Genomic DNA, 26,887 nt, shown 5'->3' with positions numbered 1-26,887 from the left:
GCTAGTAAATATTGTCTGGGTCGAAGTTATTGCCGATGCCTTCGATGTGAAATTCGAATATGAGCACATCCCATCGACAGAAACATTTTCTTACCGTTACCGTGTAGTCGATTGTTACAACTTGAACATACTGCACCTATGCCGCCACTGATTAGTGAAGTCGAATGTGCGGTATAATTTGCACCATTGTAGTGATTGTACACTGTGGCAACGGTTATACAATGTGGCAATGTTTTGTATATTTAATTTGCTTTGTTTGTTAGTTAGGTACATTTTATTGTTTATTTCATTATATGATATTGTAATGCAACAATGTATGTTGGATTTAACCTTGTCCAAACTCAAGCTTATTTTCTACCTGAATTGAATTATTGATTTTTTATAATTCTATAAATAAATGATATATAGCTAAAATATTCACTATTTGTATGGGTTTAATATTAGGATCATTCTTAAGTAACATGTTTATTTGGGTCCGGGTCTAAGTTATTCGGATTCCCTTGGTGTACATTGCATAATCCATGGTATATATTATAATTTCAATAAGAAACTTTCTAATTAGAATAAAAATTTATCTTCTAAACCTTTAGAACCTTCCAGATCAAATGTTCTATTAGTTAATAGTTTTCTTTACAAAATGCTAATTGTTACCTGAGGTAAAGTAGATTATTATATAATCATGTTACTGGAAAATTATTCATTCGTGTTTAAGACATAGCATAATTTGTATGATTGTTGTGTCCGGTAGTTCATTTGGGTTGGAATCTATTACATAAAATTGTTCAAGTGATTTTTCTCTGAAAATACATACTGCTCATAAATAATAAAATTCGTGGACAGACACATTCACTGGAATTTATAGTGAATGCAAACCGGGAATTATATTACTGTGTTTCAACAAAATGAGGTTGGTACAACACCGCAGTACAAGCCATCGCAGATGCATCGACACTTTCTGCGTTGGATTTAATTTGGATCTCTTCTAACGTTTATTCAGCCCTTTGATTATTTGGATTTGTGTCTGTAATTTTAGGATTAATTTGGGATTAATTCGCCATACTTTAAGATCTTTTTTTTTCAATTTGTGTTTTGGGAAATAAATAATGTCTAGACTATTACAAAGCTTGTTGCTTTTCACTCTTTTCTGTTACTTATTTAAAAACTATGGAAACGTAATAGCAACGATTGCACAATTTGACTGCGACGGACACTCTAGCACCAACCGAGAATGTTAGCATCGTTGCAGTCGATTAATGCAGTTGCATGGGCAGATAATTGTTTCCTTTGTCGAGGCAAACACTGAGTGTACACTGTGGCAGCGACTGTGCATCTTTGCAATAATTGTTTATTTAAGAGTTCGTGTGGTATTATTAGAGATGTATTACAGACACATATATAATCGTGCTGCAATTTCACGGACCTGTCTCATTCTGATGTGTTTCGGCTGTAATAGCTATTAATGTAAGTATGTCAGCTTCTCGTGTGCCTATTCGTATTTGTATATTACAATTATGCGCAACTTGTTGCAGCTGTATCGTTGTTGCTGCATTTGGTTGATCGGGGCAAACATTTTTTGTTAATGATATAGAGGTTGTTGTTACCTAAATAACGCAGGAATGTCAGCTTTTCACGTACGTCTTGGCATTCGTTTCCTCTGCTCGCATTCGAGTTGCTTTAGTTCACAGCTAGCATTCTGGAATATAAGGGAACAACTTTCTCTATTTGCAAATCCCATTGTATATATTTTTTAATTTTTTTTCTACTCTACCAGGATAAGAAATAGAATAGGTTCAATCTTATTATTACATCAACGTTTTCATATGTTTCCTCATTGGTCGTAACATCATTGGGTATTTCTACAACTAATACAGCGATTACAACATTTTAAGACATGGTCGAACACCTATATATATATACACGTAATGCGAGCAAATATGATTCGTACAGAATCAACCGTATTCGTGATGGTACGTTCTGTTGCATTATGAACGTTTTCAAAAGTATAAACACTTGCAATGAGTATGTCCTGGTGCAAATGAACTTTATCCATTTATAAATTGCAATTCAAAATTTTCATTGTGTTTTCACAAATATCATTGAGTTTGTTTTCGACAGATGGTATACGGTATCATTAGGAGTATGTGCGCATCGCCAGCAATATATGGTTTTAAAAATACATGTAGTGGATTGTTAAATGAGTGTTCGTTCATTAGTTGTAAAATATGGGTTAATAAACTTTAAACTCGGAGCAGTGCATTTTAAAGAAAGATTTACACCAGGCTCCATCAACGGCGGGCCGATGTCAAATAGATTTTCGTGTTCGAAAATATATTTCTTCAATTCGTTATTTGGCCAAATAACTGCACATTGATTATTATGATTACAACTAATTCGGCCGAATTCCAAAGGACCTTTTATATGGGGAGATGGAAACATGGAAAATAAATTAGGAAGACATCATATACGCTACGAAGATACATGCAAGCGCGACCTAAAAGCACCTGTCTTCATGGTCGAAGAATACAAGAACCTAGACGCAGCATTCCAAACATCATTCGCATCTGTCTATTTTTGAAGCCACAGTTTTAAAGGAAAGACGTTACAGAACACAAATGTGTTTTTCAATTAAATACTCTTCCCTTTGATTAACTGTATAAATAGGGAGCAATGGTACCACTAATTTCTTCATCTGGGTTCACATAGTCCACTTCAGCGTCCAAGATTACATCACAACAGTGGCAAGGAGTAGTGCTTTAATGGTGATTTTAAATTTGGAGCATTTATATCGGTCAAGACTTTTATCATCCATGACTTGATGATTGCTAATGTCACAGTCACAATTATTTTAATGCACAATAGGACCATAGATAACAAAAATATAGTATTGCTAGACAACGACAAAAACAAAATGAACAAGGGAAATTATTATGGTATACTTTAAAGATTTGTTTTGGAATTAAAAATAAGCGGAAAGTTGGTTGATCATTAGATTGTTTCCGTCAGTGATCACTCTATTTTCTTGTTTGGTAATTGTAATTTTTTAAAGGATATTATTCAACTTGTATTGTCTGCAAATCAGCTACCACACGATTCAGTATTAAGATCGGAGTTGTCGGTGATTTTCCATTTCAACCAACACATTTCACATTCAGCCGCGCTAAATATTGTATCATCTGTAGTCACTGATTACATCCAAACAAGTGCTACCTTGTTGAATAACAGTGGATATTTATTTTCTCTCTATTGACAGGATGGTATCATCCTAATTACATGTATCCCCTTTAAGTGGTGGTGCAAGTATATATGAGTCGAAATACAATAAATGATTAGTGGTCATCATATGTACAACCCATTGAGTGCCAGATCCTGTTTTGCAATCTGGTTAACAATGACGTTTTAATGCGTGCATGGCATAATCGATGCAATCTCGCCTCGAAAATGCTTCAATGATTTAACCATTACCATTAAATCAAGATTGGTCAATGGTCGCGTGTACTCTTATGTGATCCAAGACCTCTTCCTGGTAGTATTCAACAACATGTTTCTGATATTCGAAAGTCGTTCTCTTTTTATATTAACATGCGACCTCCATAGCCTCCGAAATATGCAATGCGTACACCAACCGTTTTTTGCAAAGTCAATCCTGTTGCGGTCCCAACTTTTGCAATGTCTAGAGCCTCTGCAAGGGTTGAAAATATTCCACTGGTCTTTTACAACTACATCATCTCTGTTTTGCATGCTTGTAATATCACTAATATGTGTTATTTTGTTTGGCCGCATTAAGCTTGTTAAGTGTGTTGGGTTAACCACACGTCAAATTCTAGTTCGTGTTATTGAAGTACGCCTTATTGTTAACACCACACTTGTTTGAAAGGTTGTTTGTTTTTTTGCAACCTGGTTTTCCCCAAAACCATCACTCACTTCAAAGTATGCAAATATTATTTAAAAACATAACAGGCTCTGCATTTAAAAACGCCACAAACGCATGTTGAGTACCTATTTGCCATATAAATTGCCCCACAATAGCTCTTGTTGGGTGTACGTATGTAGCATGTGCGAAAAACGAAAGCGTTCGAGACATCCTAAATTGCATAAATCATAACACATTTAGTATGTAGTCAGTTAATGGGTTAGCACACACATCCACAAAGTCAGTGTTGACAGCAAAACCAAACAGGCGCATGTAACTGATCTACTTTTTCACGGCCTCTGCAATAATGACACTCGTCTTGTTCGCGAACAGACTCTGAGGCCTCATTAGAACTGGTATGAGCAATAAAGGCGTCGGTTTTGTTCATCCTTAACTGTAATAACTATAAATGTTAGTATGTCGTCTTTTCTTGCATAAACAGTGAAAAGAAAAATATGTAATTCGAGACTTTATAAGAGATAAGCGATCACATGAAAACCCAATTAATACATATGGAATGGTAGTTCCAAATAGATATACATCTCATGGACGTGCTTTCCTTTGTCTGCAACACCGTAGGTACCGAATTGTTGACTATCAGCGCATTAGCTTTTTTCTTTTTCATAGGCCTAGAACGCATCGCGCTCAGGTTGCATCTGACAGGTACTAGACATAGACCAAGATCGCCCAATGTTCCAACTCACGCTCAAGAAAGTAAAAAACATATACACAATCACCCGATCACTTGTTATGTCCCCATCTGATCCAAATCTTCTAGCTCCTTCTTTCTTAGCAATGGGGACTATGCAAGAATTTCTAGTGTCTCTTGCCGCCATAGATTTGGCGAAATTACATCTGTAATCTCTAACAGTTTCCTCCTCCTATTTATTTATAGACATCTTCGCTATAATTCAATCGGTTTCAAATAATTCTTTTAGCGGTCATACTGGTTGTTCTGCACTAATAAAATGATTCTTTTGAAGACGCCAAATCAAAGACATATGTGTGGAATTTGGAAGTAATATCGATTGGTCTGGAGTGTTGTGCATTTGTAATGGATGGTTGCATGCGGTCAATGGTGTTACTTCCTGGTCTTTTGTATAGCGTCGTGGTTCTAGATATATACCATTGCCGTCTCCCGGAAGAATGTCTGCTTGCTAGAAAGGACAGCAACATAACAAAAATTCTGGCATTGCCCATACAACAGCTCATTCACACTTGCCTTTGTTTTCGAAATTTAATTTTGCAGCTCGTTTGCATATCTAAGACACATGATCTATTTCTGTATATGTGAACCAGGCTATGTAGACTGTGCTGTTGGGCCTATAGGCTAGCACCATGTAACAGTCCAATGCGCTGGCAAGATTTGTTCGCTGTCGCGTTGGTGGTTGTATAACTAAACCTTTTACTTGTGAGGGAAACCCATTTGTAATACTTCTTTCTACAACGATTTTTGAAGTTTTCGAATGCATACAGCGCTACTTCTAGTTCTTTAAAAGTAATTTCTGATACCTCCAATTCTGATACAAATACGGTAATATCAGATGTGCTACCACCATAGTTGCTTTGCGATTCTCATGATTTATAAGGTTGTATATTTCTTATGGATTCGATATCCGCTTTTGTTGATCGTATGATCCAGGATTTTTATGTTGCTTCTATGTCTATGTCCTTGCGTTTGGTTTTTGGATTTGAGATTTTATGTTTGGGGGGAGTTTTCCATGTCGTGATACAAAATATATTGGGATTCGAGTATCCTCCAAGCATGTGTGGTACCCGTTGTGATTTTGTTTTGCAAAATGTGTACAATACAACTTTGTTAAAAACAAGTTAAATTCAGGGTAGTTTCTGCAAACAATAGACTCAACTGACTGATTTAGTTCACTACCGCTATTTTCGATGACTCTGGTCACTTGTTAGATCACTTGTTGGACCACGTGTTTAGCCACTTCACTTTCATGGATTATAATCAACGGGTTTCAATTAGTGTCTATCAGGTTTGCTAAAATGAACAATAATCAAGGGATAGAGGCTGTGACCTATATAAATCAAAAGAAATGCAAAACATGCTATACTACACTATTTTGTAACATACGGCATATAAAGTGTAAATTACTGGTACTGAAGATGTACTGTTGATTGTGCATGGACAAAAATTTAGGATGCCACTTAAAGAACAAATTTTATTTCATCGTTATGCCATACATCCATGTGCTCTCTCGTGAAAACAGATTTAAGACTATATATTAGTCGAAAAAAATACTCAGGAAGATGAAATGGCATTAATTTGTTTGCAGCTCAATACGATTACTTCCTATAACTGCCCAATCGCGACATGATAAGTAGAGCAACTGACTTACTTTATTCAACGATAACATCGGAGAGAGAGAGAGAAACGGACTGAGACAGAGAGAGACAGAATGAAATAATCACATACGCAGCTTACAATACATGTTTGATGAAGCTTGCACTTAACTGTAACTTAATTGTAACATAATGAGTTTCAGGGCGTTGTCATTTTGTGCAAACGAATTGAGATTGTCATTCTAAACTATTTTACAATTGGAAAAAGCAGAAAACAAGGTCAACGTATAGATTCTGTATTCGGGATTTTTTAATTTTTGGAAATTAAATTATTTTTCAATGAGCAAAGGAGGTATGAAAAATATAAAAATGTAAGTCTCATCAAGTTTGCATCTGCAATAAACGATATACGTTCTAACACAACAGAAGCGAAACTGTTTATGCTCTCAAATTTCATATGTATTCATGCTTGAAAAATAGGTTAAAACAATTGGATTATATTAAAATCTCTTTTGAGCATTATACATAACATCCATGTTCTACAAGAGACTGTGACGTTATGGGGGGGGCGCAGTGAACAAGATACAATGGACCAATAGAATCACATTCCGAGGAGAGCAGCATTGCGGGGGGGGTGGAGATACAATGGACCAATAGAATCACATTCCGAGGAGAGCAGCATTGCGGGGGGGGGGGGACATTGATTGTACCAAATGTGAAAATCAATGCATAAGTTGGTCTTGATTTTATCATTAATTCTATCCATCATATCTATGCAACAAGACTTAATATGGAAAGTGAACAATCAAGACGTTAAAGTGATCCTGATATACCCAGAATATAAAATGCATACGTGATTGAAGTTACTAATTGATATGTACATTGTAACCATTGCTTTCTTTTTAACTGAAGAATGTAGTAATCGCGTGGAACGTAAGTAGAAAAGCAACCAATTTAGGTAGACTAGTTCAATGTTCAATTCAAAGTACCACATTATATTATGAACATCTTTAGAATACATTATATATATTTGAGTCACTCAGTCACGGTAGCAATATTTCAGCTTATCAATATATAATTATTGTATATGTTTTACATTCCTTTCCATCAGACGATTAGATACAAAGACTAGATTGTCTAGTTACATAATTCGTTTCTTTCCAAAAAATTATTTGCTAAGACAAAGATCGCGTATCACAAAGCTAAGTTAACCTGGTGCATTTGAGGTAATCTAAATTTATCCGGATTGTCGGGTTAGGTTGAATTGTATATAGAGCATCATGTAAGCGATAAGATGGATTCAAAAACATTTAAAGATGTGGTTGTTAGCATTCCTTATGCTAGTGGACACGTATAGGAACTTGATTACAGTGTAATTCTAAATACTTGTTCCTAATTTACAGCAGTTGTAAAACAAAAACAGGATTTTTTGTGTATTGTAATGCTTGAACCAAAGCACGCATGACTTTCCTGATCAAATACTAAACTGTTCAGTTCTATATATTATTAGCCGGTTTCCAGAGCTTCACCCAGTCATATTTGTTGAAACCAATGGTGCTGGAAGTAGAACCTTGTATTACCCGACTCTGCGTCTGAGGTGTCATGGTGACATAATGTGAACTTGATTTGCCCAAAAGTGATGTTCACGTATTTTTCTGCACATTTGAATGAATACCATAAAGTAAATAATTTATTATGTTGCAACCAATCATAGTGCAGCAAGCGACTACGTGTTCCTAAGACTGAACCACATGGTATGATAACTTCAGGTCTATTAGGAAGCTGTATATATTCATATTTTCAAATATGTTTCGTGAACAGCACATATCTGCTTTGTGAACAGTGCAATTTTTTGAACTTAAATCACTCTTTTAAATAAGTTCATGTCGTCAGCATAATCGCCCAACGTCATACCCCGTTTCATAATATTTTAGCATAAATCTATTGCAGTTTATCGGTGTTAAATGCAAAAGAAAATATATATAATAGAATATGGAAAGTATGGAAAATCTATTTACCCTATCAAACGGTTGTTGTATAGCCAGGTGGTATCGGCATTGTGTTTGCATGTTCGCGTTCGTCTCATACTTATATAATTTGCATCAACAACACATTCGGATCACCCTTGCTACAATGGACATGTTCAGTTAAAAGATTCTCTCTTCTTCTGATGCGAATGGAATACTTTATTGCATTTTCAGTTCCTTGTAGACTAGTCTAACTATTCTACCCATTCAGGTTCTTTTAAAAACTTCTGGAATGCAGCTAGTATACCATTAGTGCCCGACATATGTGAACTGATCCTAGGTACAACTAAAACATGATGGGATATATTAGATGTATGCGTAATTCGGGATTACGATGATCTTGATATATATGTTTATTTTGTTTAGCCATAACACTTTAAAAATCACAATAAAAGAATATACAACGTTTACTGTATCCTGATATATTTCCAATTTTATAACCCACCCCACTTTGAGTTTTCTGTACTGTACCACACTATTTTGTGATCTAAAAATACTTCTCGTGCATTGAAATATTCAAACAGTTGTTGTATATAATATCTTTTTCCTAAACATATTTGTCCCTTTGTGATAGTACCAGGTGGATCAAATTTTGTGTGTCACCGTTACGGTATTCTTGATTCCACACAATTTGGTTGTAAACTCGTGCTGTAATTATTTTCTCAGTGTGACACGTATGTTCTATGTTGTTAGGATAGAACAGTAGACAGGTATGTTTAATGTGTTTTAAAACGTATACAGCATATTGGAATTAATTGTTCAATGTCTCATTCTCCCGCAGCCAGGTCAATTACTGGTTTCCCTGACCAAACATGCAGAGGAAATTAGTCAGTGGAGAGAGACATACAGACAGAAACAGAGAGCATACGCTTGTTGACAGTGGTGACATTTCTATTCATCAGTCAACAATAAATCAGTTGTATAGGCTGTTTTGAGCATTGTTCATTTTGTCGCACCGGTCTTCGGCATTTTTAAAATTGTTTCATTTGGAAAATAGACTTTGATACTTTATGAAACTTGCTTTTTACAAGCCAACCAAATGAACTATTTATTTTACGAATATAAATAGAATGGACCTATGCTCATACCGTCCAATACATGTATCGAAATTTATTTTAATGCCAGTGATGATAGGTCTTATTGACGCAATAGCAAGGATTTAATGTATTGACGGTGGGGCATATTGGAGGGAAGGTGTTGAGGAAAATGTGCTTTACGTCTTGATGCAACATCGGAGGAAGAAATTACATGTGTGCTGACTGTATATGACACCATGCTCGTGCGTTATTATTCTTCCATTTTTAAGGCATAATATGGGTTAGAAGTACGTTCGTTTACTTATAATTTATTCTCTCGTCATTACGGTTTCTAGCAATCCGATTGGACTGGCGTATTAATTTGTTTAGGGTTCAATACTGTATGAACCAAAATAAAATAATTTAACTCCGCCCTCCCACACTCGCAATGAAATTTAATCTGTGCAACATAAATGCAAGCTGCCTGTACATAACTTCTGCTAAAGTGATAAATATTCGCTCAAGACATCCTTTATAAAAGGTTTGATTTCAAACAAGCATGTCAGGGCTGGTGTACCTTAACGATTTTTTTTCAGATCATGATATTTTCAATTTTATTTTGGATAGTTTGTCAATGTTATCTTGTCCGGCCTTCGACTTTGCTGATGTTATTTATTAGTTAATTAATTTGGATCAAAGACCAACACATAATTAATGTTTTATTCTTATTGATACTTATATTTTAATTCAAACAAAAGAGACCATGTCCAGAATAGTATGAAAATTGCATCATTCGCTGCTAGAAATGGATCGTATTGTTATTTGAGATGTTAGGTCTCCCAAATGTATTTGGTGAACTCTTGACGAAACCGTAATTTGACATATACGCCTACGGAAAATTATTATAAACGTATGGAAACGTTTTGCAGGTCAAACTTGAGAGGAAATCATTAGTGCTTCTTTATTTCACGTTCATAATACCTCTTTCAGGCATCGGGGTATGCTTCTAAAATGAGTTTGAAGCAAACACACTCTTTATGGGGAGAAACACGAATGATATATGGTAGAATGTTGGAAGAAGCTAATAGGACGCTTTGTATAGTATGCAATTTGGCATGACTCTTGGATACCGGATGATATGGGTCCCACGCTGTGTCCAGCAGGTAAGTAATATACATCATAGTCAACGATCTAGCTTCCAAATGCATTTTGTTAGTACTATATTTGTGCCCGAAAGCATTTTAATACCGTTCAATATTTACAGGAATGATTTACCTCTGACGAATAGAAAAATATCCTTTCTCTTATTTTCCATGTTACACTTATATAAAAGTATCCGAAAACACCCAAGTTTGTTACTATCAAGGTAAAAAAATGATAACAAAGTTTACATGTACGACTTTGAAAATATTATAGAACTTTCTAACGCTGATGTAAGTATCATATATTTGTTTTACTTGTGCACGATATATCATCAGGAACGATATATCGGAAGTATTGTCCGAACATATTGACCAATCATCGTTACTAATTGATAGCAGCTCGCAATCGTTTAATCTAAACGAGGACATCTTCATTATAGCAAGAATAAATTTTATCTAACTTTGTTTTTCTATTCACGTTTTCCTAATCTGATTCTTGTGCATACAGTTTCGACCTTCACATATATCATCTAAATTGAATTTAAAGGTCACTTCATAACACGTTGTTCCTTTCATCAGTCGTACTTGCTGGCTAGCATTATTTTGCTATATCATATGTACAACTGTTAGAATTCTTATTAGCCTGTATCAGATTCTAAACCTACGAGGGACTAAATGATTTTATATGATAATTTTGACTAAACAATGTTTATTTAAGCATTTTGTTTTCACACAATTAAAATTTCAATAAATTGAAACGTGTTTTCTCATATCACAGCTATCTTTATTATATTATCTACTGTTCTGCTAACCACGGGGAACATGTTTATTGCTTCTACTATGTTCCTGTGAAAATTTGATGAAACTGGACTCATCGAAAAATCTCATTTACCAGATAAAATAAGCTGCACATATATATCTCCAGCAACATCCGTTTAATTAGGTACCAGTTCAATTCATGTGCATCCCATTTCTAGATCTTTATCTGTCCTTTTAAAAACACAATTGATTGTCACTTTGAGTAATTAAATATTTATTTTATCAAATTGAAAGTTTAATTCATTATTGTGTAAATGCCAAATGGATACTTGCCATAACCACTTATCGGCATCAGAGCAAACTACATTATATTTGTGGTTTTAACCAGAATAGATATATACATGATTTTCTACTTGCAATAACCGACTTTGCTCAGGGGGCCATATATAATATCGACTAGATCGATATTATGTAGTTATATATATATATATATATATATATATATATATATATATATATATATATATATATATATATATATATATATATATATATATATATATATACACACATTACAAATAACGTGGCATTTAAAGTGTTGCTATAAAGCAGCACATTGATATACCAATATTACTGGTATATCAAATTGTGATCCGCTAATGCGCAGCAATAACACGAATATAAAAGCATTCTTTCAACTGAAGGCCTATTGATAAATGATGCATTTTTACTCACTAGTCGTTAATGATGTATGAACATATCGATAAAAAGTATTAAGATTCCCCGTTTTCTAAATGAATATAACACTGCACACAATATCATCCCAATCCTTTCTTTTTCCGTTCCCATCTCCGCCATCACGCATAAAGGGCAACATACGCAGAAATATGGAGTGACAGAGAAAAACAATTTGGGTTGGATTGAAACCTTAAAACTAAACTTGAACCAAATAACATACAAGAATATCGTTCATCGTTACGGTAAGTTTACACTTGCCTTGGGATCTATTTACAGTGCTCATAATATCAATGACACAAAGTTGAATGTCGACACTATACATCGGCTACGAGGCACATATACTGTAACGTATGTAATGATTCATATTTGTTGTTGTTATTGTTTCTTCAACCTAGTATAATGTTCTAAAATTCTATTATTAGTAAATAACTATAAAAATACCTAAACGCCTCTCTCTCTCTCTCTCTCTCTCTCTCTCTCTCTCTCTCTCTCTCTCTCTCTCTCTCTCTCTGGACCATCGTAGGATAAAAAAGGCGAAACTCCATGCAAAATACGAGCGTTCGGAATTTTCGCTTGTGTCGTAAGACGATGTATGTCGACCTATGAATGATGGCAATGTTAAGTCAAACCGTCCAAAGGGAAAGGAAAGAGAGAAATAGAGACAGGCATACGAATAGAGAGAGAGAGAATTGTAATGTTAATTAAAGTAGAACAAGGAATTAGATCAACTGTAAATATATTTAAATATTTTAAGTATATCTTGTTGGTTAGTCATTTCAATTAGTTTATATTTCAAGTTTATTTATATACGCCAGTACGTAAATACCTGAACGTTCAGTGTCTTAGTAATGCTTTACTCCTTCATCAAATCCATCTTTCATGTTTAAAGTATAAGCATGTCTTATACTGATTTAATCAATGTGAATAAAAATAGAAACCTAAAAGGAAAACAATCAACTTATAAATTTGCAAATGCGATTGTGACCAACAAGGAAACCCGTGGAACTACATTTTGTGACGGACATACCCTCAGGGATGTGAGGAGTTCGTTCGCTCGGTCAGTACACGGTTACCCGGATTATATCTTACCTCCGTTCAAAGGGCTAATACGTGTATGTCTATGTGATATAAATAACATATATGAATAGAATATATGCTGTATCAATGATATACCATTTGTTGCACAAACCTTTCAAGCCTCGTTTCCTTTTAATGAGCAATTTATAAATCTCATGGTGTATCATTGATACAGCGTACATTATATATATATATATATATATATATATATAGAGAGAGAGAGAGAGAGAGAGAGAGAGAGAGAGAGAGAGAGAGATGGGTATGCACATGTTATTTGTCATAATAGTATAATTTATTTATTAATCCCAAACAATGTATACATAATATGACGCGGCTGTAACGATACATCATTGCATCAATCGCAGATCGGGACTACGTGACAGGTTTATATTAAGGCATATTCTCCATTAGTAACATAGTATAATAATTTTACTGCGAACATGGCATTTGAAAAGTTTTATAAATAAAGAAACTAAAGTTAATCAACAGATTGTCATAGTTGACGATATCAGATCTCATCCAATAATACAGTACATGCTATAATCTCTCTCTTTTTTCCTCTGTTTCTTTCTCTCTCGTTCTTTGTATATATATATATATATATATATATATATATATATATATATATATATATATATATATATATATATATATATATATGAGAGTGTGCGTGTATATCTATATAGCCTACATACATTTTTCTCACTTCCGCATGCAATGCATATTTCTGATTATTTTCACATACCCATTTTCTCTGAGAAACCTATTTGGTGTGTTAGATTTACCAGATTATATTTTCAGTATATGTGATGTATTCTAAAATCTTCTAAATATAAATGACAACAAAAATTAGCACATGTTCTGAGAAATTAGCTCCTGACAAATTTTTAAAAATAACATTCCAATCTTGAATAAATTTCACAGATAACCTTTGATTAATAATAGCTAAAATGGAAACGATATCAACAACACTAGATAAGCCAAGCTAAATAAAACCATAGACTAAAATATACGCATAACCAGAGTAGCATGGTTTTGCATTTTGGCAAAATAGAACTTTTATCATCATACTGTATACAACTTTTCCGTATTTAACCTTATTTATCATCATTTGTAATCTCCATTTATAAGATGTAATGATACAAGCAGATAAAATTGGGTACAAACGTATAAAAAGCAAAACAAAAATTAAATACATTATGAATATATAATTAGTATAGATGAACATAAGATAAGTCGTTTAGTAGCACACCTTCCCTTTGGAAATTCTGATCACAAGAGCATTATTTTTATTGTAAAGACAGCATGGCATAATGTTTGTAAACCACTAGTTTTCATACCTATGAAAGCTTGTGTTTAAAATGTTATCCTTTGTATCATTCTTCAAGGTATTATTTCTGTAACAAAACATTCAATAATTTCATAAATTATATAATTGTCCAAAATAAACATAAGTCGGAAATAAAAGATGTATATGTTGTAAAGTCTTTCTAGAAAGATCTGGGCAAAAAATAAATAAAAATATTCTTTGAGATGTTACATTATTTGAAGATTGCACAATTTACCAAAAGCGTTTAGTTTCCTTTTACCACTTTCCGATGCAATTCTTTTTATCCCCACTAAACGTTCGCGCTGATTCATGATCGCGATGTTTGATGAAATCCTTCAAGAACTTTTTTGCAATTATGCTTAAATACGTGTAGCGTTCTTATGTCTTTTGTGTCCGATTTTTATCCAAACGTTACAGCCATAAAGGGATGATGGTATCACAAGTGTTTTATACAAATTGGCACAGGTAAGAGGATTGCCACTACTATGATTAATGCCAATCCTTCAAGAGCATATAATGGTATTATGCCTGTAGTACTAGCCCTGTCTGCTTGTGTCGAACATTTCATTTTGGAGCTAACAGGGATTCCAACATATTCGGAGCTAACAGGGATTCCAACATATTTGGTTTCTTTCATAAAAAGTATAATATGCTTGCCTATTTCCCAAACACACTTCTCACATGTTGTTTGTCTATTCTGGCTCAAAACTAGTAACATTTATTAACGTTGAAAGTAAAGTTCCATTTCAGAGAGTAAAATTTACATATATCAAGTAATATTGAACACAACCCTATAGTGATAGACATCATAACGTAATGCAGAACATTCTGCCGACCTCAACATTATAGTATTTTTTGGCAAAGTCTCTTTTTTTAGTGACCCACAACTGTACAATTTCGATACAGTTGGCTCTTGAAATTCCAAATATTTCTGTTCTGTATACAGATGTCACACGTTTGTCATATGAATCCAAAACATGGCTTACATATAATAATAATAATAATGTTAATAATAATAATAATAATAATAATAATGAGGACTTTGTATATCGCTTAATCTTTAGAAGCTCTAATCGCTTTACAACATTAGACAACACCTATAAGATTAGAAACAATAATATTATTACAAAAACAAACAACATGAAATTAGAAAAACATTAGAAAATAAAGAACATGCTAAGAATATTTCAGGTAGGAAACATTATTAGGTCTTTAAGTTTGTTTTTGCAGTCGAAATAAGTGAGTTTAATTTATAGTTTTAATAAATTTATGTATGTACTTGCTTGACTCATGAGCTGATTTCTGAGCTTCAGGTTCAGAAATAGACAGTTATTTCAGCTTTTGAACTAGAGCCACCAGGTTCAATGTCAATACCTGAAGCTCCTTCCTATGAAAGTAAAAATACAACTTTGAAGTATGCTTCCCCATTTCCTACATATCATTCATTTTCGTTACGAATAAGCTCCCACTATCGCACTACAATCTTAAAGCGACAGACCGTTCTTGCAAACAAGAATTATGATTTATATCGTTCACAATAAAAATTATGCCATGCATATATCGTTTGTTCGACTTTAGCAGAACATCATTAGTCGGGATATTTCTTAAAAATGGGAGTACATAAAGAACGTAAAATAAATAATGCTACCTTCGACTGATTTCCATCACCATGAAATCCATCCTCATATGATATTGAGTTTTCTAATGTAAAATTATTACGAAACATTCGCTCACTGTTTGCATTCCAATAATGTTTTCAACCAATTTCAGTAGTTTTAATTTTGAGGCATGAATCAATTAAATTAATATCTATATAAGCGGAATCCGTTGAATGTAATTTTTTGTTCTGCACGTTTCAAAGATTTACCAACCTCAAAAGACTTCACAGTTTTCGCGTCCCCCTAATTACATTTATAAGAAAACTATATCTGAACCTCAGTTTTCATTCAAGTAACTTTTAATGTGTTTGGTTTTGCAAAAAATGGTATTATTAATTAAAACAATGTAATTTACTTACTTCAACCCATCAATAATCGCGCGTTTCAACCTTATGCATCACTATTATTAAAGAAGTTTCAGAATTGCTTTCATTTCGGTTCAACTCTTCCCTTCTCCGGTAGAAACGTACCAGAAGATTAAATAGTTAAATATCTTAAGAAACCAATAACATGAATAACAATGTTGATTTCAATCAAGTAGTATGCCTTTTTTCTTTACATTCAATGTAGTATATTCTTACGTTTATTGTGTCTAAATGGCTAGTGTTCCAGCATATATGGAAACACGCTGGTAGTATAAACAGTTATGATTATTTATGATCATATACCCATCTTATTTTAAATGCATGCAGACTTCTTTCCAATTATGACATACAAAAATACATTCCTTACGTGTTACACTTTTAATATCTGAAATGACAAGTATTTTATTGTACAAGAAGATATGCAAATATGAAAAGAAAGCATTCGTCACTTTTCCCTACGAATGGCCTGTCTTTAGTGTTGAACATATGGTGTACAACCGGCAATAATACAAAGCTACGACTTCAGCTTCATATTCACGTGGTATGTTTTTAACTGAGATTGACAGTTTAATTTTGAAGAATGATTTTCAAGTTTCAACATAGATGATTTAATAAAGTCCACTCTAACTGAATGACATTTTCTGTTTCTGAATATTGTGGAAATATTTAAGGCAACTAAGTGTGGAAGCATAACAATCACAAACAATAGTTTTAAATTACAAATTGTATTCAGCCTTTAAATGACTATTTATTCGAGAGAAATGTGCTTACAGATGGTGCTACATCGTCACTTGATAGGGAATATGTGGTCAGACATTCGAAGTCATTTGACTCGTATTAAAAACTTATGGATTTTATAACAGTTATACGTGATTGCCCAGGGATGTGGCATGAATAATAAATGAAAAGAAATCCGCAAAAGAACTTACAAATGCAATGTAACACATTGTGAAAGAAAACCTCATCAATTTGACAATTAAATTCATATTTGTATAGTAAGACTTTACAAGCAAAATCATAAAATTGTTGATGCCTAAACAAACCGTTATGTTAAGGGCATATAATCTAAACGGATGATGGTATGTACAAGAGAAAGATAACTAGAGTGTATTCGGCTACCGCCACATCAACTTATAAAGCTCACCCCCTCCACGTGCGATATTATAAACAGAAAGCATCGTGAATATAAATTATGCATAAACGTGACTTATTTCGTTCATTGAGTTCTAATTTCTAACTACACTTTCATCATGCGGTACAAAACATTGTCATCCTCTTCGCAATTCAAATCTAACGGAACTTCAGAACTAGCATCCATATATTCGTGGGCCAGTCTATGTTTTCCACAAAAAAGGAACTATGTATATTATACTGATCCTTAAGCTCCGGATATTTCTTAAAATGTATGTACTTTGAGATGAAAGGATATATTTGGTTTTCCCTTAATTTGAAATTATTTGGATACGTTAGAATTAGACTTCGCTTAAGTTGGATGTTGACTACGCCCTTCGCTGGAAATCAAATCTTCCACCAAAAATACATGATAGTGACCATTCTCTACTTTTGTATTGTAAATTCCATTTAAGTTGAAATACGAAGAAAATGGCGATATTAGGAACCGCTCGGTAACAATATAGTTAGAATATACATACATACATACATACATACATACATACATACATATATATATATATATATATATATATATATATATATATATATATATATATATATATATATATATATATATATATATATATATATATATATATATATATATATATATATATATTAATGTCTGAAATGAGAAAATAGTTTGCAGTTTTGATATATTTAGTGCTTTTCATTTACAAAATTGCAATGGGTGCAAGGGTGGTCGATGGTTGGGTGTATAATATATACAGTTTTTGTTTCAGAAAATTTCGTACCGCGATTGTTAATATGTAGCATTCAAATGCAACAGCTAAAGCTTTTTCATAACAAATATCCATTATTTTATTAGACTATTTCTTCCATGACGATCATAGAATTTCGTTCATGCTTCTGACTGCAGCGATGTTTTCATATGTGGATTCTGGCGAAACATCGGTAGCAAGGCATTTGTACAGGAAAACATATTGCTCCTGAAATGAGTATACACATGAATTAATTATAAAAACAATATTTTATTTATAAAAACAGTAGTAGCAGTAATAAATGTCGATGTCGTTGTAAAAGTAATAACAGCACAAGGTGTTTTTGCTGCTGCAAAAATAAACGTAGTGATGATGATGATGATGATGATGATGATGATGATAATTATAACAGTTATATCATAGTTACTTAGCAGTATTTATCATAATCGTGGAACTATCCCCACTGAATATAAAGGAATCATAATGATAACAGTTCAAACAATATAGAAATTTATTTTATAGGGGGACATTTGTATATTTAACAGTCTTGTTGTTGAAACGTTTGAAAAAATATTACAAAAGATGGAAGCAGTGTCCGACTCCTTGCTAACATCTCTGCACTTGTCCGCAAAATATGGATTTCGCCATCTCTACGAATTCTGTCTTTTTCATTCAGCAGGACATACATAAGGCCGCATATGTTCACCTCCTGTCTGGAGTATTAATTAGAAAATCATTTTGCAGATTTTATTCGACAAAAAAATGTTTTCACAAAAGTTTTATTTCTAATGATAATTCATGATAGTTGTATTTCTACTCGTATCTAATCGGTTTAATGTATATGATACGTAAAATTTGGTTCAAGCAAAACAAGCTATTACATTTTCACGCAAGTAACAAAGATAACACTTTTTAAGAACCCAGTCCATTTCAGCCTGGGAAACACCTTTACAAAATATAAAGGCGCCATCCGCAAATTAAATAACTATAACTGGGCACAAAAAAAGAATATTTTGACATTTCAAACGTTACTCTTAACAATGTATGCCTAGATTCAAAAAATTATATGCCAAAATAGTCTTTCAAGAATGTTATGTATATGTGATTTAATTTATATTTGATTCAATATAATTGTTTGCTTTTTAGTTTAGTTATTTTTTATTCCATTACTTGTTATTGTAATGTAATTTTATTTACTGGATATGACATTGTCCAGAAATTTAACTCAGTAGTAAACAACTAATAATAGAAACTTTGTATCTAATGCTGACCTGGTTCCTGATCTTGATTTAGAACCAATAAGAGTTGTCATAAACAATCTTTTTATGTTGTTTCTCAGAATAAGATTCATAAAGTGAAATCTAGGCTACACTTTTAGTACGTGACAAATAACATCTATCAATTAGGTTTTCCAAATGATTGACCCACATCTGGGCATCTGTTTTGCGTTGTACCTAGATTTATTATTGATGGTTTGAGAAAGAATAGTCATTAGTGCCTTAACACTTGAGAAGTTAAAGTGGTTTATGTTGTGACCAGTTTATGGCTCATTACTTTTTTTCTTCAATTATTTTTTCTTTCTTCAATTATTTCGATTTCAAGTTTGTTTTCCCTGGAAATACTAGTGTTTTAAACTAATTCTTGGACAAGGATAGTTATCGGAATTTACATAAATTCAAGCACTGGAACACCATTTTCTGTGATTCAACCAAGACCTGTTGACACATAAGTTAGACGCTGACCACATCATACGTCAGGACCTTCCATTTTGGATTTCTTCGGGATTCGAAATCAGTTTCATTAGGACTTTTTATAACATGGACTTCTATTTTTTTAATTCTTGCGTTATTCTTGGAATATTTTGGATTTTATTCGTAGAACACTAAGCTCTTTTTCTCATTTTTACCTTCCTTTTCTAGGGAAATAAATTATTTGTTAAATTTTACAGAGCTTGTTGTCTTCACTCTTTTCTTGCTATGTCTTGTAAGAGCCTAAACTCGTAACAAGACATATCAAATAGCACTACAATGCTCAATAGCGACAAACATTTATATTGTAGTTGTTGTGGATGTTGTGTAGTGCTTTACTTGAACCACGTTTTCAGTACTACAAACATTACTTCTTTCAACTTAAGGCCACTATTACCATCATATGTTAACCTATCTACACTTTGGAGGATTGATCCGATAGTTCATTGCTTTGCACCAATTTACATCAATCGGATTTCCTGAGTTGCCTCCCGTAGTATCGATTGACAACTAATCCGTAAAGTAGTGTGTAACTACAGCTAGCTTGTAGCATGTCATTGCACAGCCGATAGTTCGTATCTTTTTGACAGTGAAAACAAACAATTTAAGAGCAATTTTGCTTCCAGTTATATTCACCAACCGAAGCACGCAAATATGATCAATACGCCAAGGTAAAGATAGGTTAACATTTCGGACGATTGGCTACCGAAGATGCATTGAGGTACATTATCCTTCGTCGGTGGCTGTCAACATGAATGACAAACGTAGTTCGATATGATGACAGAGTGTCAAACTAAAAATAAAAGACTATTTCGTGAAAAGATTGACTACATTAAAATGCAACAATATGTTATTACATTCATATGCACGCTGGGTATAGATATTCCCGCCCATGTTTGTTAATCAGTAGACTCATAAAGAGTGGATAGTATATGCTCATAGCATGGGATCTAATTAATCAACAATCCAGTCCGCCTTTCCATGTATTGATATGCTAAGTCAGTATCTGTCATCATATCTTGCAAAATGATGTAATTTAGGTACATTATTATCGACAACTATATGGCATACTTTGCTTAATTGCAATACAACGAATCTAAAATGATTAATAAGGCAGTTGCAGCTCCGTGAAGTATAATTAGAAAATTTTTAAACATATATAATCTGCAAGACTGCTTGCAATTAGTGTTAGTATCATGTGTTTATACATAAATTGGTTTACACGGAACTGATAAGTAAAAAAAAATGTTAAGGGCCATAAACATGCTGAAATTTCCAACATATTTCCTAATTTAATTGAAAGACTAGTTTATTTAGATAATAATATTTTTATATGTTCACTCAGGACACGTGAGAGAATACAATTTGTGCAATGTAGAAAACAACCATAAGGACGTAGGCAAATATATATTTCGATGGTTACCATACAACGGACTCACGTGGACGATGCGTTACAATCCCATTTTAATGACATAATCCAATAACGCCACTCTTCTCTAAATACGTTGTATAAACGATATAATTATGCAGCAATATTATATCACACTGTCCTAAAACAAACAGATAATATTTTAAATGGTTAATACGTAACTGAACACAGGTATGATTCCAAACCAAACTTGTTTTATACGTAGTATTACACAGACCTGGAGTAGAAAAGGAGAGGATCTGATCCACTAGGACACGGATGCGAATGGGTAACAGCATCTAGTAACATCAAAACGGAGCTGGATGCTGTTAGAAGTATTTGCGAGTCTTCCCGTGCCTTTAGCGAGAACATTGTCAGATTGTGTGACTGTGTTTGAATGAAAAAAAGAGAGATCATATATTATATTTTCTTACTTGTAATAATTATATGCTCATATGATAGTATGCAAAATAACATTTTAGGAAGAATATCTGTTCCTATATAATTGTACTGAAGTCCCTGTAAACTGAATTTATTCTGACAAAACCCATCTTTATATTAGACTAAATGCTATGCAAGGTATCACGCCAATATCTCTCTACACTGCGTTGAATATATGCAAACGTCATTAAGCATAATAATTATATTCAGACAGTTGCCAAATAATAGCTCAGTGGGAGGATAAAAACAGTTTGAGAGCATCAGTTAAAAAATGGTATTTTAATCTTTCACTTCCAAATTTTTATTCGTTCATCTTGGCACTGATAATCATGTTTAATTTTAAAACATTGTCACATGCGTTCCCAAATATATCTTAAGGGATGTTTTAACGTTTGTATCCAAATACACCCACTGTCATTATAACTATCATCTCACGAGTTTCTGTAATTATATGGCAATATCATACAAATTGATTATTGAAACATTCTACAAGTTTCTTCTTACCGATTTCTATCACTGTTAACAACGCGAGCATGAACATTTAGAAACTAGTATGCGTCTTCGAAAAAAACATATACAAATAATAAACTGATAACTCAAAAGGAAATATGACATTAATGACAAACTAACCTAAATTTAAGACCCGAACACAAATCTATGCGACACTTTTACCTCACGTAAATACTGATGAACCTTATTCACAATTTGCTTTTCAACCTTAATGATATATACCTTTACCAGTATAAAGTATTTGAATCGTTTTGCGTTCCGCAAGGTTTGCGGCCGTTCTATTTAGCATTGAATTAGTTGAAAACAATTGGGTTCACTGAACGGATACTCGTATATATGCCGTTCACCTCAACTTTGATTAGTTTTCATACACATTCCCTGATCAAACCCCACCAAACAAATAGATATACAGTTTTCATATTTTGATACTGCTTTTCATCTGATACTGTTTCCACTACTCATAAAATATTTCTACCATTTTCACTATCTTTTATCTGCCAATATGCATTTAAATAGTTCAGGTTTTGTTTCAGTGTTGGAGAAAAGTATGTTTGACGTTGCAAATCTCTCATCCCCCGTTAAAAGGTTGTATTCTCTCGAAACAAACGTTAACTGTATTGTAATTGCACCGTATATATATATATATATATATATATATATATATATATATATATATATATATATATATATATATACATACCGTTTTGCCATCAGTGATTAAAAACTGTTTTCTTTCAAAAGCATCCTTGTCCTCATATCCACAGCATGATATCTCCAAGTCAGCAACAGTTTTTGACTGATGGACTCCAAGGGTAACCAAAACATTCTTTGGCTTTAAATAAAAACACTTTTACTTAGACACTGTATGTAAACACATAAACGTGTCCTTTAATGCAACAAATCTAATGTATTCGTTCTACACTGTATATGACATGATATATTGACTTCAAAATGTATAAAATATGAATGAATAAAGTTAGTTGTTTTCATGAATAACAAGAAAATAGGTAATTAAGGCTGTTTTCTATCAACGGTCACACACAAAAACAAGTGAGAAAAAAAACCTTATATAAATATATGCCCTAATATACTGGCACAGACAGAAATTTTAAGAATCAAAATGAAAATGTGTACTGGTTAATTCGTTAAGCATCTCAAGAATTGCCAAAAATTTAAGACTATAAAACAGTAAGCTCCCCAAGAAATTACTCATATTATTTGGATCTGACTGAAGGAACTTATTTAGCTATGCCGAAAATCGTTGACATCCAGGACTTCATGTAGCAGAGCTAGAAATGAGGTTACGGGTTCGAATTTTTGGATAGATTATACCAAGGCAGGATATATCATTCTTTTTCCAAAGGGATTCTAGTCTAGTATTTTCTTTGCTGCACGTGAATGAATATATTCGTTTCCATACTGAAAAGAGTACACTCTTGATTCGAAATGGGGGGTAGACTAAACCTACAGAACACATCCTAAATTAGTCGTTTGATATGTAAGTGGCAGTCCATTTATTACAAGCCCTTGAATAAAAAATTTGACCATATACAAAAATGGTTGTGCTAAGTCATGCTTGAGGAGACTAAAGAATAATCAGTTCTTGATATTTCGCATTAAATATGGCTAAGATGCCTGAAATCTAGCTGTACGTTTAAACTGAGAATAAGAGATTCTGAAGTCAATAGGTGAAAGGTCTCAGGACAACCGAATCGCTCATCACAATATAGCTACTTTATACTGTGTTACACTTTTGGATGATATATGAAATGTGTAGAGGGAAGGTTCAAGCAACGTGCAAAGAATTATCTCTTCCACCTTTTCGCAGATTATACTATGCATGTAAAATTGTATTGTCCGTTTCAAACGCAAATCAATCTGATAATGCTTAGGGTACATGGAATATATATTTATTTGTCTGAACTTACACTCTTATCGTCCAAGTTGATCATATATTTGATATTGCGTTGCTGAATAAATGCAAGGAGTTTCTCAATATAGATCCCTTTGTCTACGATGTAAGCATCCATACCCGAGAGATTCTGAAAAGAATTTGGACATAATTAAACAATGAAAAAAACTTAAGAGAAATCGCCAAACCATGACCAGAAGGAACTTGTAAATAGCTTGAAATTTGAAGGTGATCCGGGTTAATAATTACATTTGTACTTTTATCCAATCCATGGCTGAGATCTAATGTGGCTTTTCTTAAGGAGTGCTTTGATTTCAAACGTTATGAGAAGAAAAGGTTAAAATTTGTAAATATTGCTTACCCGTCGGGCTTCAACACGACGACAATTGTTTACATAGATAATGTTCAATAAATTAGTAGGGCCATGTCATAACCCTTTATGATAATACTATGTATGTTTACAAATAGCAACATAAAGAATTCCCTCACTGAAAGGACAGCAATGAAGGAGGAAGTGGTTAGAGCGTGCACCTCGGATGCGAGAGGTAGCGGGTTCGAGCCTCCGCAGAGGCATACCAAAGACATTTAAAAATGGTACCAGCAGCTGCATCTCTTTGCGCTCAGTATTAAGAGATTAGTGATAGGACTGGTCGGCCTGGTGTCAGGATGATGTGATTGTGTGATGTGATGGTGCATGCCTGTGGCATGATGCCCCATTGCTAGAAATCACCATAAGCTGCCACACTGCAGACATCGTAGTGATATAACTGGAAAATTGCTGTTAAGGTTACGTTAAATATTCAAATCACACACATATTCACATTTATCAGTACAGGCAGAATTTTTGCAAAGGCGATTGATAGTGAGACGTTTACAATTGTAAACAACTTATACCGGTAGCCATATGCAATCAAACTGAAAATCTTCATCATTGGAGTAAATTGGCACATTCCTTCTATCTCTTGAAAGGTCAATATTCATGAGAACCTGAAAGACACAACGGAAACTAATCATAACAGTGAACAATGGGTGAGACAATTCCGAGAGTATGGTACTTAACAGTTTATAATAATATGTGACTAATTAAGTATAATTAATTTTAATTATGATAGCACATCATATTTAAGTTTTTCGTCGAACTCTTTATCTGATTATTATAAGCTCATATTTTCTCCATTGACTTTACCTTGTCAGAATCGTTCAGTATTGTACGATATTGCACTCATGTTTATTTCATATTGCACTCAAGTGTGCCCTATAGTGTATTAGGAACTACTTTGTAAAGAAATCATGTATACTCAAGTAGTAGGTGCTTTACGTTTTGGTTGATTAAATTTGTTTCTGAATTAACTAAAGCAGATGATTCGTGGACAGCCACATGCCAACTGCTTTGCCACATTCCGCGTTAACTTTCTTGATACCATGTTTCGAATTTAGGCTAGCGATAGACGCAGATTTCATACAAGTGTTGGATACCTAAAAATAACATGCAAATGACATGTCTCCTTTAAGTAATACAAATTTGCTAAAAATATACTTACAGTGTTACATTCTGAATTTCCTCAAACTGTACTTTCTTAGTTCTCAAATCCGAATTACATGAACCATGTCATGAGTTCTCAAGCTTGATAATCAAGTCGATTACACATTTCGAAGTTGTACTGTCATTTCGACTATATTCCAAGCGGAATTACATTCTCTTTACTGCACTCAAAATGAAATAAACATTATATTCCATAGCATCTTTTTGATAACTGCAATTGAAAGACTTCATATTTTTCCCATATTATGATTTCAAACATTGAATGACAAAAGAGAAACACACTTACAGATGTCAACACACTGCTGAAATCTGATGTACTTTAGGATTGGCACAGATATATCCAGTCCATAATCATGAAATTTCGTAGAAGAGGCAAAATTACTAATATCTAGTCATTCCAGATCAAATGGAAAAGTTGTTGCAATGCTCATTCATACATAATATGGCTCCAGATTTCAATTTTATGTAGACCAAAAAATACCATTTTCTTTCGAAAGTTATGTCTAGAGCGCGACTAAGTTCACATTTATCTAGGCGGAGTTATGTGCGCATTATTAAAGTTTTTGCTGTGTAATGATGAAACTGCCCTTGTGCATTTAGTTTGGAATACGACGTACATTCAGTTACATTGTTTCTTGTAGTGTATTTATGTTTACCTACTTAATCCTTAAGTAGAATAAGAAAATGAGCATATAATAAAAAGGTTACTGCATTTGTATGGAAAACTGTGGATCAATATACTGCATCTCCGAAGGTCGTTCAGTATTTCCATCTGAAAAACTCGTTCATATTTTCCCATACAAATGCAGTAACCTATAAGTATTGTATGAGTAAATAAGGAACATTATTCAATTTCATTTAGCTGTTAGATACATTTTCCTATTTTGTTTCGCTCACAACTCTTTCCATATCCAAACGATTGTAAGGCAGCCAAACTGAAATTATATAAACATATTATACTGCATGTGCAGTCCTTGGATTTAACTGGAACAGATCTCGCAAAGATTTGTCTGTTCATTAATACGTGTTTATAAACTCACGCGAGTTTGAGTGTGATTTCATCCATCAATTCATTTTGCAATATAAATTTATTCGTATATTAGT

The 26,887-nt window shown here is 33.3% G+C and overlaps 1 protein-coding gene across 1 annotated transcript in view; it reads right to left on the bottom strand.

The window, feature by feature from the left end:
• Positions 1-13,253: 13,253 nt before the first annotated feature.
• Positions 13,254-26,887, bottom strand: part of LOC149796549 (uncharacterized) — a 99,148-nt gene continuing 85,514 nt past the window's right edge. The window contains exons 26-31 of the mRNA XM_089960626.1: positions 25,135-25,227; positions 24,257-24,370; positions 23,029-23,160; positions 21,616-21,764; positions 18,799-18,934; positions 13,254-18,449 (exon numbers count right to left, since the gene is read on the bottom strand). Coding sequence (XP_089816752.1) covers positions 18,348-18,449; positions 18,799-18,934; positions 21,616-21,764; positions 23,029-23,160; positions 24,257-24,370; positions 25,135-25,227 — 726 coding nt within the window. The 3' untranslated portion in view covers positions 13,254-18,347. The remainder of the gene's footprint in view (positions 18,450-18,798; positions 18,935-21,615; positions 21,765-23,028; positions 23,161-24,256; positions 24,371-25,134; positions 25,228-26,887) is intronic.

This window comes from Sinohyriopsis cumingii, chromosome 6, assembly GCF_028554795.1.
Source record: "Sinohyriopsis cumingii isolate HCF-2022 chromosome 6, ASM2855479v2, whole genome shotgun sequence".
In the NCBI taxonomy this organism is placed as follows: Eukaryota; Metazoa; Mollusca; class Bivalvia; order Unionida; family Unionidae; genus Sinohyriopsis; species Sinohyriopsis cumingii.
The sequence above is the reverse complement of the archived record's forward strand: the minus strand, read 5'-3'. Positions and strand labels throughout refer to the sequence as shown.